The following is a 14,616-nucleotide window of genomic DNA, read 5'->3' as shown; positions in this document are numbered from 1 at the left end:
GCAAGGATCTGAAATGCATGGACAGACTGACACAGACAAACAGAGGGAGGCAGAGCATCTCCCTCCTGGGCCGTGTGGTGACAGGTTCTCCTCCTCTTCCAGGAGGGTCTCGGGGGCCACACTCCTGGGCTGTGGGGACCCCACCCTGAGGGGCAGGTCTGTGAGCAGAGAGCAGTCACAGAACACTCCCACATGGTGCTTCCCAACACCCAGCTGGGGTCACACCTCCTCTGGGGGAGGGTGCGTGCAGGGGGGTGACACCAGGGCCCTCACAGCTCTGGGGCCAGCGGAGCTCCGAGCTCTCAACCAGACCAGGTGTGGCGGGAGGGAAGGACGCGCACTGCTGGTCCCTCACCCCCAGCTCCCATGTCCTGGCCGCCCAGGAAGGAAGGGGGCAGGCATGGTTCTTCCTACTCCCAAAGAAAGGGACGGTTTCCCTCCACATCTGGCAGTTGTAAATAGGGAGACACGGCAGCAGAAAGATACCTTTCCTTTCCCTCCAAAGAACGGTAATCACTAAGCCCCTCTCCCCTCTCCTCTTCCCAGGACAGAGACTGGCACACACAGCCCAGCCCCAGCCAACCAGGAGAGGGACAGGGAGGGGAACAGAGCCCGACACCGGGCGGCAGGGACCCTGCCTGGCACCACCCACCCCGGAATCCCCGGCCCACCCGCAGGCCCACCTTGCTCTTGCACACGAGGCTTCGGATGTGTGTCCACAGGGCGGTGCCGCAAGCACATAGGTGCTTTTCGACAGAGGCCACCCGTCTCCGGCCTGCCCGGCTGGGGTGGAGGTACCGCAGGAAGCCCTGCAGGGCGGCTGCACATGGTGTCTCTCGCATCCTCAGCTCTGCTGCTCGAGGGGCTGGCAGCAGGGCGGGGGTGTGATGGACAGAAGCGCAATGGACAGGAGCGTGGCAGGGCAGGAGTGCGATGGGCAGCAGTGTGGCGAGCTCCCGGCCTCCTCTGCCTTTTGACCAGGCTTCTCGGGAAGCCCCGCCCCTGCAGTCTAGCCAAGGTAAAAGTTTCCCATAACCCCTGAGTTCTACTTTTTGTTTGTATGGGAAAAACACCCCCACCAGCAGCCTATTGGTTTTGGGAATTCCGATGCGTCACTATTTTCTCCAAAGCCCAGAAAAGCCAAGCTTCCTTCTCAAGTGGCTGGTTTCCTGTCGGTGACTTTGGAGGCGCTGAGTAACCCGTGTCTGCCCGGCTAGTCTGCCTCAGGGCAGATGTGCTCAGGGGACACACCCCCCACCTCCCCGCAGCCAGTGACCCCATCACGGCAGGCACTGCCGGGGCTGGACTCAGGTGGGAGAACATCCCACAGCCCCCAGAGCACAGCCGATTGGCCCAGTGACAAGGGGGTTTGGTGCCACCATCCACCCCCAGCACCGACGTCCAGCCCTACCTCCACCGGGCCCCAGAGGCTGGGGCGCGCACTAGCCCCCAGAGTGCAGACCTGGGCCACGGCGCTTCCCCGGGCGGCTCCAGTGGGAAGACGGTCCCGAGGCTGGCTCGGCTCCAACAAACACAGCGTGCTGAGCAAAGTGGAAGCAGCATGAGAATAACACAACTGTGAGGCCGTGCCTCGGTTCCGTCCAGCCCCAAACAACACTCAAGGCTGGCGTGCTCTGTCCTGGGCTATTGAAAGCACAGGAAAGTAAACAAGTGGGGACCATGGAGGGGAGAGGGCCGGAAAACGGCAGTCGAGGGAAAACCCAGGGCCGCTGTCGGGATCTCAGCACAGAATGAGCCAACTGCTCAGAGACAGGGCCTGGGTGGGCACAGGGCCTGCTCACGCCTGTCTTCCCAGGAGGAAGGTCCAGGTCCCCGTTTCTCTCTCCTAGGGCTGGGCAAGGGGGGCCTCCGAGAAACAAATGTGGGCGGTAAGCCTGGTGGACGGTTGTCCCAAGGTCTGCCTGGAAGATGGTCCTTTGTGACCAGCCAGGGAGGCGGTGAGGATGGGGCAGGCGCTGAGGACCAGGCACTGCCCTGCCTGCTCTGTAGCAGACACGGTCAAACGGGTCACCGACGGACAACCCCGGGGCATCTTCTCACCCACCCCAGCTTGGGCGGTGGCAGGACCGAACTGTCCAAAATGGAAATGCTGCTCCCTCCTCACTAGTCTCATTGGAGACTGTAGTTTCCTCCGGGAAACTGTCAACATCCAGGATGGTCCAGCGGGGCCTCCCCAGCCCTCCCGACTGAGCCCCACGTGTCTGCACTGTAACCCACTCCCTGGAGTGGTCCCTAAGAGGGGACCAGAGACTCCCCCCAGGAGGGGAATCTGCTCTCCCGCTTCTCCTCTCACTCGTCTATTCTTGGGAGCGCTATTCTCTCCATCTTTAACTCCTTCCTGCCCTTCCCTAACCCCAACCAGGCCACAGCATCACCCAAAAAGACAAAGGACAGCGCCAATCAAAAAGACAGATGGTAACAAGGGTCAGGGAGGATGTGGAGAAACAGGAGCCCTCGGACACCACCACGGGGACGTAAGCTGCTGTGGCCTTTCTGGAAAAGCAGGGCAGCTCCTCACAAAGTTAACCTTGGCTGCCTGACCTGGCAATTCCCCTCATGGGTCTCCACACAGGAAGGAGGAAAACATCTGTTAACACACAGACCGTGCACACATTCGTGGAGCATTAACCGTCACAAGCCCAAGCTGGAGACAACCCAAGTATCCAGCAACTGGCGACCAGATGGATAAACAAAACGTGGTGAGCGGATACACGGATGAGATGTGGTCCAGCCAAAAAAGGAATAAAGTAAACGCTCTATGACGCGGGTGACCCTCAAAAACATTTTGCTAAGTGGAGGAAGCCAGTCAGGAAGACCACGTCATGGAGTATGGTTCTGTTTATAGGAAACATGCAGAATGAGCAAATCTATAGACAAAAAGCGGGTCAGCCCGGCCTGGGGGTGGGAACAGGGCAAGGGTTTTGGGTGGATGGAAACATTCTCAAACAGGATTGTTGGTTGTACAATGCTGTAAGTTACTGAAGATCATTGACTTACCTACTTTAAAGGGATGCATTGCATGGTATGTCAGTTAACGAAGAAAAGATACTGGGCCCCAAACTGGACCACAAGAGAGCCAAGGAGGGACTGGGTCCCAGCATCACTCTCCCCACGGTGGCAGAGATATGCTTCTTCAGGACAAATCCCAGGGAACCCGTACAAGGATGTGCTCTTGTGGCTTTACATGTTCACAACTTTTACAGTTGAACATCTAAAATCCTCCTCAAATGTTTGTAAAAAACAATCACCACCCATTTTACAACACAGTCTCACCCCATTCATCCCTGACCCCCTACCGCACCTCCATCCCCATGCGCACAAGTGGCCCTGGCACGGTGAACGGCCATGTGGACGGAACGTGGAAGGTCCTGAGATGATCCTGATGGCAGGTGCGACTCGGGGACTTTGTGACAGGATCAGCTGCCCCCTCCCCATCTCCCTCCTGCCCGACGGGTCTCCAGGGCTCTTATCCACACTTTGGCTGGTGTGTATCTCTCCTGCTAGAATGCAAGCGCCCTGAGGACAGGGCCTTCTGTTTCATTCACTGTGGTATCTCTGTGCCCACACATACATGCATATGATACGTAATGTAAACGTGTACATACACAGTGTTGTGCAACCATCCCCAATGTCCATCTCCAGAACCTGCTCATCTTCCCAAACAGAAACGGCCTCATTAAGCAATAACTCTGCCCACCCCCACCCCCACCCCCACAATGGCCTCTATTCTACTTTCTGCCTCCATGAATTTGACCACCCTGGGCACCTCACTCAAGTGGAATCAGCCAGTATTTGTCCTTTTGTGACTGGCTTATTTCCCTGAGCAGAAGGTCCTCAAGGTTCATCCACGTTGTAGTGTGTCAGAACATCCTTCCCTTTTCATGGCTGCATACCATTCCACAGTATGGTCGCGCCACAGTTTGTTTATCTACTCACCAGCAGCTGGTAGATGCTTGGGTTCTTTCCAGTTTGAGGTTGTCATGGGCTGTGCTGCTGAGAACATGTGTGTACAAGTCTTGGTGGTGCCTCCACATCTGGTGATGTTGCCAGGCACTCCCCTGGGCTCCCGGGGCACAATGGCCCAGAACTGGTGGTCGAATGGGGAGACTGACTGAGAGTGGGTATACCTCACAGCTTGGTGACGGCTGGAGTGTGGGTGCCAGGACGCCCCAAAAGGGGCACAGTTGGACCCCCTGGCCCATACCCAGTCCGGGTACAAGCTTCCCGGCTGAAGGAGAAGTCTGGGAAACCGTGTCCCACCCTGAGCCGGCCCAGAGCTGTAGTCTCAAATAAAGTGAGGGTCAAACCAGACACCCGAGGCCCCAGTCTCACCCGTGAGGCTCACATGAGACATAAAACATTAAAAAAAAAAATCACTTCTGATGCTCCCATCAGAACCTGAGCTGTGAGCTGAGCAAGACACACACAAGAGCAAGGCAAATGGGAGCAGACGAAATTCCAGGATGTGATAGCAAGTTACCCTCTGCGCAGAAGAGACAGGACATTGCACAGGGAAGTGAGGGAAGGAAAACTGAAGGAAGAAATTCACGATAGCGTGAGGCTCCACTTTCCCTGGGCTTTGCTGACCCTGGTGATGCCCCCCGCTCCCTACCCAGGACATGCTGGGGCACATAGAACGACTCCTCAGACCACGGCGCCCCGTACATCCCCATGAATCTGGCTGCTCTTGGAGCTTAGGATGTGCTCATCTCCACCCAGGGAACCAGCCCCTGAAGCCCCAGACGCAATGACCCTCAGTGAAGGCGTCTGTCCTGACTCCTCTCTCCTCTGACATAACTGCACCATTGAGGCCACTGGCTGCCCCAGGCAGGGCCTGCTCCGCCTCGAGGCCCATCTGCAGCATCCTCCTTTCTGAGCTCTGGACCGTGAAGCCTGGGGGCAGCTGTCTTCTTGTCCTCGGGCTCCCCGGGGCCTGGCGCATGGAAGCCATCACTCACTAGGGTGGCACAGCGGGCTCCTGGGGTCTGAGGACGGACAGCTCACTGAGCCTCAGATCTGGCTTGAAGAGGGAGCTCACTGGACCCTCTACACCTGCCCGCAACGACCCTGGGGCCACGTCCCCACTGGACAGCCTGTCCCTCTTCCTTCCTGGTCCCTGGCTGGTGCTCTGAGCTAACCAGCTCACCCACCCTGGGTTCTGGAGGGAGAGTCCCCCACCCTCCTCTCGCGGGGGCTCCATCTCTCGGGGAGGGAAGCGGGACCTGGCAACTCACCCAGGACAGTCACCTGAAGAGCAGGGGCCGAAACCTGACAGTCCAGCCAGTGGTTCCTGAACCCACCACTCACCGACACCAACAGGGGGGTAAAAACACATGGATCCGGAACCCTAACCTGGGGGACTGGGACCTAGCTCCCCAGATGATACTGACACCTCTGGCCCAGGCAGGTGTGTCCGATTTCCATCCCTGGCCCCTTGGGGCCCGCTGACCCCTGGCTGGCTTCCACTTCTACACGGCGCCCCTCGGACACTCTGGGGTGCTGCACCTTCCCCCTCTCATGGGAAGGGCTCTCCACTCAGCTTCCGAGTTAAGGTGTGTACCTGGGGCAGGGAGCACCTGGGGGATGTAGGCATGCGTCGCTCCCCCAACCCCGCAGCAGGACACGCAGGGCCACACACCCCTCGCACATGGCCCGGCTCGGAAGGCACCTGGATTTACTGGGAAAAGCCCCAACGCAGGAAGACTGGGCCCCGGGAGTCATGGACGCCCTCCCCGAGGTGGACCCTCCACAGAAAAAAGGCATCCGTGGGGGAGGGGGAGGGAGAAAGAGGCCTGGCTGGGGTCCCAGGGTGTCGCTGGCATGACCACCCTCCCCTGACTTCCTTCTTTCTTCCTCCTGAGGATCCCGACTCATAAACAAGGTCCCCCCCGGCCGCCTACAGCCTGAGTCACCAACGTCCCTCCTGCCCCTCTGGGATCCCCCCCCGGGGTGATGATGGCTCAAGAGTGGGGTTTCCCACCGTGTCTCCCAGGGAAGCAGAGATGAGGGGGTGGAGCCAAAGCCAGCCTTGTCCACTAGCAACAGTGACGACAAATAATAATAGTAATAGCAGCAGCTGACACTGAAGGCCCCCACGCACAGCTCCACGCCCCCCACCCATTTACAGGTGAGGAAACGAGTTTGGGCGGACACAGCTATGACTCACCCCAGGTCCCAGGAGGTGCAGTGGGGGTGGGGGACTTGACAGTCTCTCCTTGACTCAAATCTACAGGCTTCTCAGGGCTGCCTTCCAGCTGCAAGCATCCCTCATTTTTCTGTGCTCTGCAGATACTGTGTTTTTACAAACTGAAGGTTTGTGGCAACCCTGCATTGTTAGATGCTGCTTGGCATATTTCAGCAATAAAGTATTTTTTAATTAAGGTACTTACGTTGTTTTTTCAGACATAATGCTATTGCATACTTAGACTTCAGTACAGTGTAAACATAACCTTTATACACACTGGGAGACCAGAAAATTCCCATGACTCGCTTTACTGCAGTATGTCTGAGGTATGCCTGTAGGTCTTATCCCTGGGGCATGTCCTCAAGAGGCCAATTTTAGCAAGAATCCTGCGAAGTCAGTTTAGCAAGAATCCCCCATCCTCGCTCGATATCTAAGCAACCTCGACATCTGACCAAGCTACTCATTCCCCACCGTCCCCTGGTAATGTCTGATCACCTGGGCCTGTCTTTAGCAAGAATCCCACTAGGTCGGCTTAGCCAGAAACCCCCTTGGCCCTGGTGTTATCTTACTACCACCATTACTGATGTTCTCAGTCATTTTCCATCTGCTCCCTGTCCCCCGGGCGGTAAATTCCCACCTTTCCTTGTTTTCAGAGCTGAGCCCCATCTCTCTCCTATTTCGACAGCCCCCTGGAATGAAGTCCGCATTGCTGGTTTAACAAGGCCATGAACGTATTTTTTAACAGAGTCCACCCCTCCCCACCTCCCATCTCACGTCTGGGTCCTACTGGAAGGAGGACTGTCTGAGGAGCTCAAAGCACCATGGATGGGGAAGCGCAGGCTGGGATCAGACATTGGGAGCAGCAGGGACTCGGGGAGACGCCCCTCACCAGCCCCCTAACCTCACCGCTCACGTCTTCCCCAGATGGGGCAGGCACTCACCTGGTACCCCCTGACTGTCGGAGAACACAAGCGTGAGCATAAGGAAATGTTCTGTTTACATCAAGATGTATCAAGGCAGAGGGTTTCCAAAGACGGCTTGACTCAGTAAAGGAGGAAAATGAGTATCAGTTCTTTCCTCTTTTCCTTCCTGAGACCCTCGGTTACCCAGCGGCAGAGCTTAGAGGCCACACTTCAAAGTCCACCACCCCTGGGACCCCAGCCGTGGAGGTTGCAGGTGACTGGCGTCAAAGGTTGGAGGAACCGGAGCCACGAAAAGGAGCCGGGCACCAGCCTGTCAGCTCATCGTAGGCTCTGCAAGGTGCGTGTGGGTGAGGGACGCCGGGGCTGGGGGCAGGTGCAGACACGGAGGGGAGCGGGAGGGAGCAAAGTGAGCCAGCCATCCTCGAGCAGCAGAGGTGACGACTAAGGACCAGAGCGATGACCGGCATGAGGCAGGTGCCTAAACACGGCGGCACTCAAAGGCATCCAGCTCAGGACACTCAAGGAACAGCACCGTTTGGGGACTGCCTCGCATCCATCGAGAACAAAACGGCCCAGCAGTGAGGCTGGAATCCATGGGATTCCACGTAAAGCCAGGAGGGTGGACAAGATCCACGTGGAGACACAAGGCTGGGTCTCAAGATCACTGCGGGGAGTCAACGCACATGAGCCGCAAGGCAGTAACTATCGGGCAGCACCCACAGGAGCCACCCATGCAGCACCCTGTCTGCCAAGCTCACGCAGGGTGGCCCTGGCGGAGGGAGGGACCTGGCTGGCCACGGGTCCCTGGTTGGGACGCCAGAGGTGGGACGACGGATGAATCCTGGCCTGCCTTTCTGCTTTTCCACCCAGAAGCTCAGCTCTAAACCAAGACCCTAAAACTGGCCCAACTGAACCCTGGGCTGACAGGGAGCAAGGAGGGACCAACCCCTTCTCACCCAGGATCGAAGCCACAGGCAGGTCTCAGGTCCAGGACAGACGCCAAGCGACCCTGGACCAGGAGCCGGCCTTCGTGGACCATCCCCGCCCAAGAGGGGCCACGAGTCCTGCCGCCCTGCTCCCCAACACACACCCCAACCTCAGTGGGCTCACTAGAGTGTCGTCCCGGACTGGTGTCCCCTCACACCCTGGGCCGTCTCCACCTTAGGAGAGCCCAGCCCCAGCTGTCATTGGCTTCCTCTCCCTGTGTCTTTGTCTTGCCGCTGTGGCGCCAGCTGGTGGGTGGGTGAGGGGAGCAGAACAGGGTGATCAGGGGGGCGTTTTTGCTTTCAGACCTGCTCTCAACGTACAGGGGTCCCTGGAGAGGCTGAGCCATCAAATTCCCTAACAAGCTTCCAAGGTGGGGAAGCCAGCCAGCTGGAGTGGTGACTCCCAGACTTGCCAACAGAGACAACGAACTACCCAGGGATGAGTCACCCTTTCTCCTGTCATTCCTGCCGTGAGGATCTTCACTTCCTGCCCCGGGGAAGGGAGGCGGGGCTTCCTGTCCTCTGACTGGCACCCGGAATGTCCAACCACTCCCCCGCCAGGAGGCCTCATCCAGGGGTCCCGGGGCACCAGGGGGAGTGGGGAACAGTCAGGGCCCACCTCCAGGGCAGGGCAGGGAGGAACCCGCTTAGCTGGGTCCAGTAAGATGCCCCATAAAGAAAGAGGGTACCGGGCTTTCTCCACGGGGGGCAGGAGCGTGCAGTGAGGCTGCAAGAAGCGCCAGGCAGGTGATGCAGCTCCTGTCGCCAAGCGGTGCGAGAGCTGGGGGTGGGGGGTGCTTTCAGGGCCCGGGGAAACTGGGACTGCGGGCCCGAATGGCTTGGACCTGGGACCCCTCTCCGGTCCTGTACAGACACTCTTGGCCCACCAGGGGCTCCTATGACAACTCCAGGGGGGGCACCTGTGCCCCAGGAGGGATGCAGCTGCACCCCCTGGAATCTGAGTCTAGAAGCCGGAGAGGGGATGTCAGGCAGGTAGACTCAGACTCATGTTTTTCCAAGAAGAGGAAGCTCCTAATTGCCACCTGCAACCCAGGGCACCAACTCAGCAGCCTGCCTGGGGGTCTTCCGGAGGCCGTGGAGGCACGGCAGCCCCACTGGAAAAACAGGTGGATCTGAAATTCCTTTGGGGACAAGACGGGGCATGACAGACGGACAGACAGAGGGGCAGAAAAGGACCCGCGAAGGTGCCAGCCCAGGTCCCCCACGGCGGATGACTCAGAGCCAGGCCTGCCTCACCCCCGTCTCAGGGTCCCTGAGTGTCAAGTGGGGAAGAACACAGAGCTTCTGGAGCTGGGGTGAGTGCGTCCGGGGCCGGGGGACGACTACATGGAGGTGGTGGGGGCAGACAGGACCCTGCAGGGAGCAGAGGGCAACAGCCTCACCTGCACCTGGCCCTTCCCCATGATCCTGTCTGCACTCTCGCCGTCCTCCTTGGTGATCTTGCTTTTGTTGTAACACTTCTCGTAGCACAGTATCCTCAAGGTCTGTGAGCCTTCCAGTTCGATCTCAAACTCCTGTGGCCCCGAGAGAGAAGGAAAGCCCTGAGTTAGTTGGGGGGGCCCCGGCGAGTGGGGGTCAGTGCTGCCAGCTGAAGGGGCCTCTGAACCGTGGCTCCTGCACAGATAGCTCCCGAGCTGCCCCGGGAGGCCCCGCGTCGAGACTCTCCTCACTTCCGTCCCACGATGCAGACCCTCGGAAGCCACTTCCCTGTGAGCATCACACCGTGGCCCCATCTGGATGCTTGTGGAAGCTCTGAGCGCCTCTCAAACGTAAGCCAAACTCCTTAAGCCAGCATCTCACAGCGTGGTTCCCGCACCACCTACACCAGGAGCTCCTTAAGCCAGCGTCTCACAGCGTGGTTCCCGCACCACCTACACCAGAAGCTCTGGGGTGCTGGTTACAAACGCAGACACTCTGTGGGCTTTGGGGCATGTGTCCTCGGAGGTTCACCAATTACAAGTGCCCCACTCTGCTGTGTCAATAGTGGGGGTGGGGGGGACAGGGACAGGGGAACATGGAAAAATCGCTGTCCTTTCTGCTCACTTTTGCTGTGGACCTAAAACTGCTCTACAAATAAAGCCTATTTGAAAGGGGAAAAAAAAAATCGATCCAGGGAGGTGACCTAGGCGAGAGAGGGACCTGGGAGGAAAGAATTCTCCCGCAGACACTCCAAGGTGTCTACTTTCTCCTCCGTCACGCCTGTGAAACCTTCAGTAAATGCTGCATTTCACACCAGGGCTTTTGCAGGCATGGGTTCTTGCTGGGGAAGCAGCGGGGAGGGGAGAGCAAATACTTCTGAGCCTGAATGGGGGTAGGGAGGGTGTGTATGCCCAGAACCTGTGCGGCCCTGCATAATCCATGCACACACAGCCAGGGTGGCCGCCGGGTGGCCTGATGCTCTGAAGCTCCCCCGACCCCATGCTCGGTCCCTCGAGCCCCCAGGGCTTCCTCACACCAGAACCCTCTGCATAGTATCCAGAGCCCTGCCCTTGTCACCTCTGCTGGGTCACGGCCCTCTCGCTCTCCTCAAAGCCTTCTTCGATGGATCCACCTGGCTGTGATCCCCCCTTGTCACGGAGACACCAGCCCTTTCTGTACGGGCACCCAGAGCTATAGAGCTACAAGGACCAGGTAGTCCGTTGGCTCCCTGTGCCCCAGTTCTATGGAGGAGGCACAGCTAATAATCACAGGAGTGATGCTGAGAAAAGAGACTGGGGTTCCCTCCAGCCCAGCGAGGCCCCACACACAAGCAGAGCCCCAGCTTCCGGACACTGAGAGGGTCACAGAGCCGAACGCTCATCCCAATTTCTGAGGAAAAATGCCATGGAAACCTCCCAAGGAAACACTGAGCAATTAACAAAGGCCTTAGTAACAAGAAGCCCTTCTAAGTTCTTTTTCCAGATGCTTTGTCAGCAAAAAAAGTTTCTTTGTAACTGGGGGGACGGGAGTGGAGAATTCTCAGGAACATGGAGATAAAATCTCTGACGGGAGGGGAGAATTCTCAGGAACATGGAGATAAAATTTCTGACGGGAGTGGAGAATTCTCAGGAACATGGAGATAAAATTTCTGACGGGAGTGGAGAATTCTCAGGAACATGGAGATAAAATCTCTGACGGGAGGGGAGAATTCTCAGGAACATGGAGATAAAATCTCTGACGGGAGTGGAGAATTCTCAGGAACATGGAGATAAAATTTCTGACGGGACTGGAGAATTCTCAGGAACATGGAGATAAAATCTCTGAGGGAGTGGAGAATTCTCAGGAACATGGAGATAAAATCTCCATCTCTTGGCATGCCCGGTCCTCCAGGAGATTCCGGGAATGCTGGCACCGTTGCCTGCGGGGAAGCCCCTGGGGTCACACTCTCTCCCTGGAAGATGTTCCTCCTGATCACCCAGAAGTCGGGCCTCACCTCATTCCAGTTGGGCTCAGCCGTGTCCCTGTAGACACGTGTCTTGGCCTTATTTACAAAGTAGCCAAAGGAATCCACCTCCAGGGTGCAGTACAGACCTGCAGGAGAGCGACACAGAGGATGACCATGCTTTCCCTTATTACCAGTGTTTTCTATAAAAGCAGGTGTTATTTTCTAAATCATAAAAAACAGTCTTGGTTTTATTTTTGTCTTGTTTTTTTTTGGCCGCACAGCGTGGCATGCGGGATCTTAGTTCCCCGGCCAGGGATCGAACCTGTGCCCCCTGCAGTGGAAGTGCGGACTCTCACCCACTGGACTGCCAGGGAAGTCCTTGGTTTTCTTTTTAAAACAAGACACCAAACCGGTGGCCGGCAAGGTTAGCAGCACCTCACAACAGTGCGCAGAGAACCGGCACCTCTCAGAACATTCACTCCCCCGCTCACTGACAGCAGTTCGGTGCTGGGAGAAAAGTGGGTGCAGGGCGTGGCGTCCATCAGTGTACTAATAAAGTTAGTACAGGGTAAAATGAAAAAGTATTTGTATTCAGACTTATTCACCTCTAGTTAGTGAGACAATTTATTCAATAGATATTGTGTTCCATTCTTTCTTATTAAAAAATGTCTTTACTGAGGTATGAATTGTACACCTTAAAGTTTATCCACTTTAAGTGACCGATTCAATGCTTTTGGTAAGCTTACAGAGTGGTGTAATCACTACCACTATCCAATTGTAACACGTTTCCATCACCCCTGAAAGATCTCTTATGCCCATTTCTCCCATTCAACCACAAATCTGTAAATGTGTTTATGTCTATCTGAATCTCTTGCTCATTTTTTAAAAACTGGGTTGTCTCAAGCATTGCGTTATAACAGTTCTCTACATGTTCTGGATACAAGGCCCTGATCATATATACACAGTTTGTAAATATCTTCTATCCTGTGGCTCGTCAGGGGTTTCTTGTTTGGTTTTGTAGCAACAGTGGGTAGGTCAGCAGAACGGTGCCTGCCCTGTGTCCTCCTCCGAGGGACCCTGAGAACTTGGTGCCAGGCTGACAGGTGAGCGTCTGCTGTACCTGGGCTGAAATGTGACCAGCCCTCACCACTCTGACAGCTCAAGTGGCTGGGAGAGGTGCCCCCAGGGGGAAGTATTAAAAGGGTATCCCTCTGGCTCATCAGAGCGGCAGAATCTCCTCTGCTGACCAGGGTCAGGGTGCCGGCCCTCAGCCTCCTGGCTTCCTGGCAACCTAGGCAGCGTTTTCGGTCTATAGCAAACCGCAGCCCCTGCAATTGCAGGACTCGCCTGCAGGGGGCAGCTCCCCAGCTCGCAGGGTCTGAGCCAGGCGCTGGCAACAGCAGGGTCCACCCCAGGGAAAGCAACTCCACACCCAGTGGGCGTCAGCCAGCACCGCATCTCCCGGCGGTCAGCTGCTTCTCTGGTCCCCGCACCCTTCGGCTCAGTGTCCGGCCACCTTCCTCCCCAACCCAGCCGCTTACTAGAACTCTGCTTAAAGCCAGTGGCGGAGTGGACGATGACATTCAGGAAGCCGTAGAGTCCAGGAGATTCATCATCTGTGCGAGAGACCAGAGAGGTGAGCGTCCGTCCTCCTGGGAGAAGCAGGCAGGTGACAGGTTCTGCTTCAAGGTGACCCTCATGAGGGCCCCACGTGACTGTCACTTGCTTAGCAGGGGACAAGGCAATGTCAGGAGCAGAAACACACCCATCGTGGCCTCTGTCTCGGGGACCTTAGGATCTAGTTGGGTTCACAACATGGGCAAACCAGGGACCGAGAAGAGACGTGACAGGTTCTCAGGACAGGAGAGGGTCGGGGAGCATGCCACGTGGATGGGGTGTGTGTGCCTGAGTGTGCAAAGCATACCCCTGTGTGTGGCTGCATGTGCACCAGTGTGTGTAACAGTGAACGCAAGATGCAGCACAACCACAGGTGGGGGCGGGCGGCACCAGGCTGAGGGGCGGGCGGGGGATGGGGAGCGGGGCCCAGAGCACAGAGGGTCTGAGGAGTGGCTCGGGACTTGAGGCCAAGCCATCGGTCTTCTCAACCACCCGGTGGCTGCCGCCTGGGAGCTACCACCCCTAACCCGTCCCGTCCACATCCCGGAGAGGCCGACAGGCCCTCAGCAGCACACCCAGCCTTGACATGGACGTCTCTGGTCCCAGGATGGCACTAACAGCAGAAAGGGACGGTGGCCTGGGGGGCACAGCCCACCTTCTTTGTTGATGGTCAGTGGGATGCTGTGGACGGTCTGAAGCTTGACGCACGAGTTGGTCAGCATCTGCAGCTCCACGGACGTGAGGGAGAAACTCTTGAAACCTAAGATGGGGGCACAGGCGCACCGACTGGTGAGTCTGCCCAGCTCTCGGACTCCCCAGGACCCCCATGGGGTGTTCTCAGATGTACCCCCATTGGGTCCTCAGCACACCCTGGTTAGGAGGACCGCAGGGGCCACCTGCTCCCAGGGAGGAGCCGGTAAGGGGCAGGTGAGGCATGGCCCCGGGGGGCCCAGGCTGGGCTCAGAGGGCTGCAGGAATCTTTGCGCAACGCTCACAAACAGGGCCGCCCACCAACTTGGCACGGCCTCAAGGCAACCGGTTGCGAGGGGGTGGTCTGGGGCACCTTCCTGTGGGGCTCTGTCCCCTGCTCCCCCTTCTCTCCACCAGGTGGGCGAAGGGGATTATTTCTGAGCAGACAACACATGCTGTAAATGGTCTGGGCCCCTGGTTACAACAGGACACCTGGGACAGGAACTCTGGCAGGGTCCCAGGCACTGGCCGTCAGAGTCACCAGGAGCGCCCGCCTGCCCCCGGAGACAGTGGCACTGGGGTCTCAGCACAGGCACGAATGACAACCCTGGAGGGACAGGCGCTCAGGACAGGGCAGAGGTGTGCGGAGCCCCCAACCTACCTTGGGGGGCACACAGGGCACACGCAGAAACCTTTTAGCAAGGATGGCTCGGGAATCCCAAACCGTATGGCTGGGGGCAGAGGAGGGAACCAGGCAGCTGCAGCCCCAGGACCTGGGGCAGGGTCTGCCGTCCCACCCTGAAGGCTGCC

General features: G+C 57.6%; 1 protein-coding gene across 2 annotated transcripts in view; it reads right to left on the bottom strand.

Annotated features, from left to right (window-relative positions):
• Positions 1 to 14,616, bottom strand: part of BCR (BCR activator of RhoGEF and GTPase) — a gene marked incomplete at its 5' end in the record, with an annotated part of 100,087 nt that overhangs the window by 8,959 nt on the left and 76,512 nt on the right. The window contains 4 exons of one of the 2 annotated variants that reach the window (XM_082668463.1): positions 9,518 to 9,649; positions 11,548 to 11,645; positions 13,041 to 13,115; positions 13,772 to 13,876. In XM_082668463.1, the coding sequence (XP_082524589.1) occupies positions 9,518 to 9,649; positions 11,548 to 11,645; positions 13,041 to 13,115; positions 13,772 to 13,876 (410 nt within the window). The remainder of the gene's footprint in view (positions 1 to 9,517; positions 9,650 to 11,547; positions 11,646 to 13,040; positions 13,116 to 13,771; positions 13,877 to 14,616) is intronic. The other variant, XM_082668464.1, reaches the window with a different exon arrangement.

The sequence above is a fragment of the Grampus griseus genome (genome assembly GCF_964374135.1).
Source record: "Grampus griseus genome assembly, chromosome: 12".
Classification (NCBI taxonomy): Eukaryota; Metazoa; Chordata; class Mammalia; order Artiodactyla; family Delphinidae; genus Grampus; species Grampus griseus.
The sequence above is the reverse complement of the archived record's forward strand: the minus strand, read 5'-3'. Positions and strand labels throughout refer to the sequence as shown.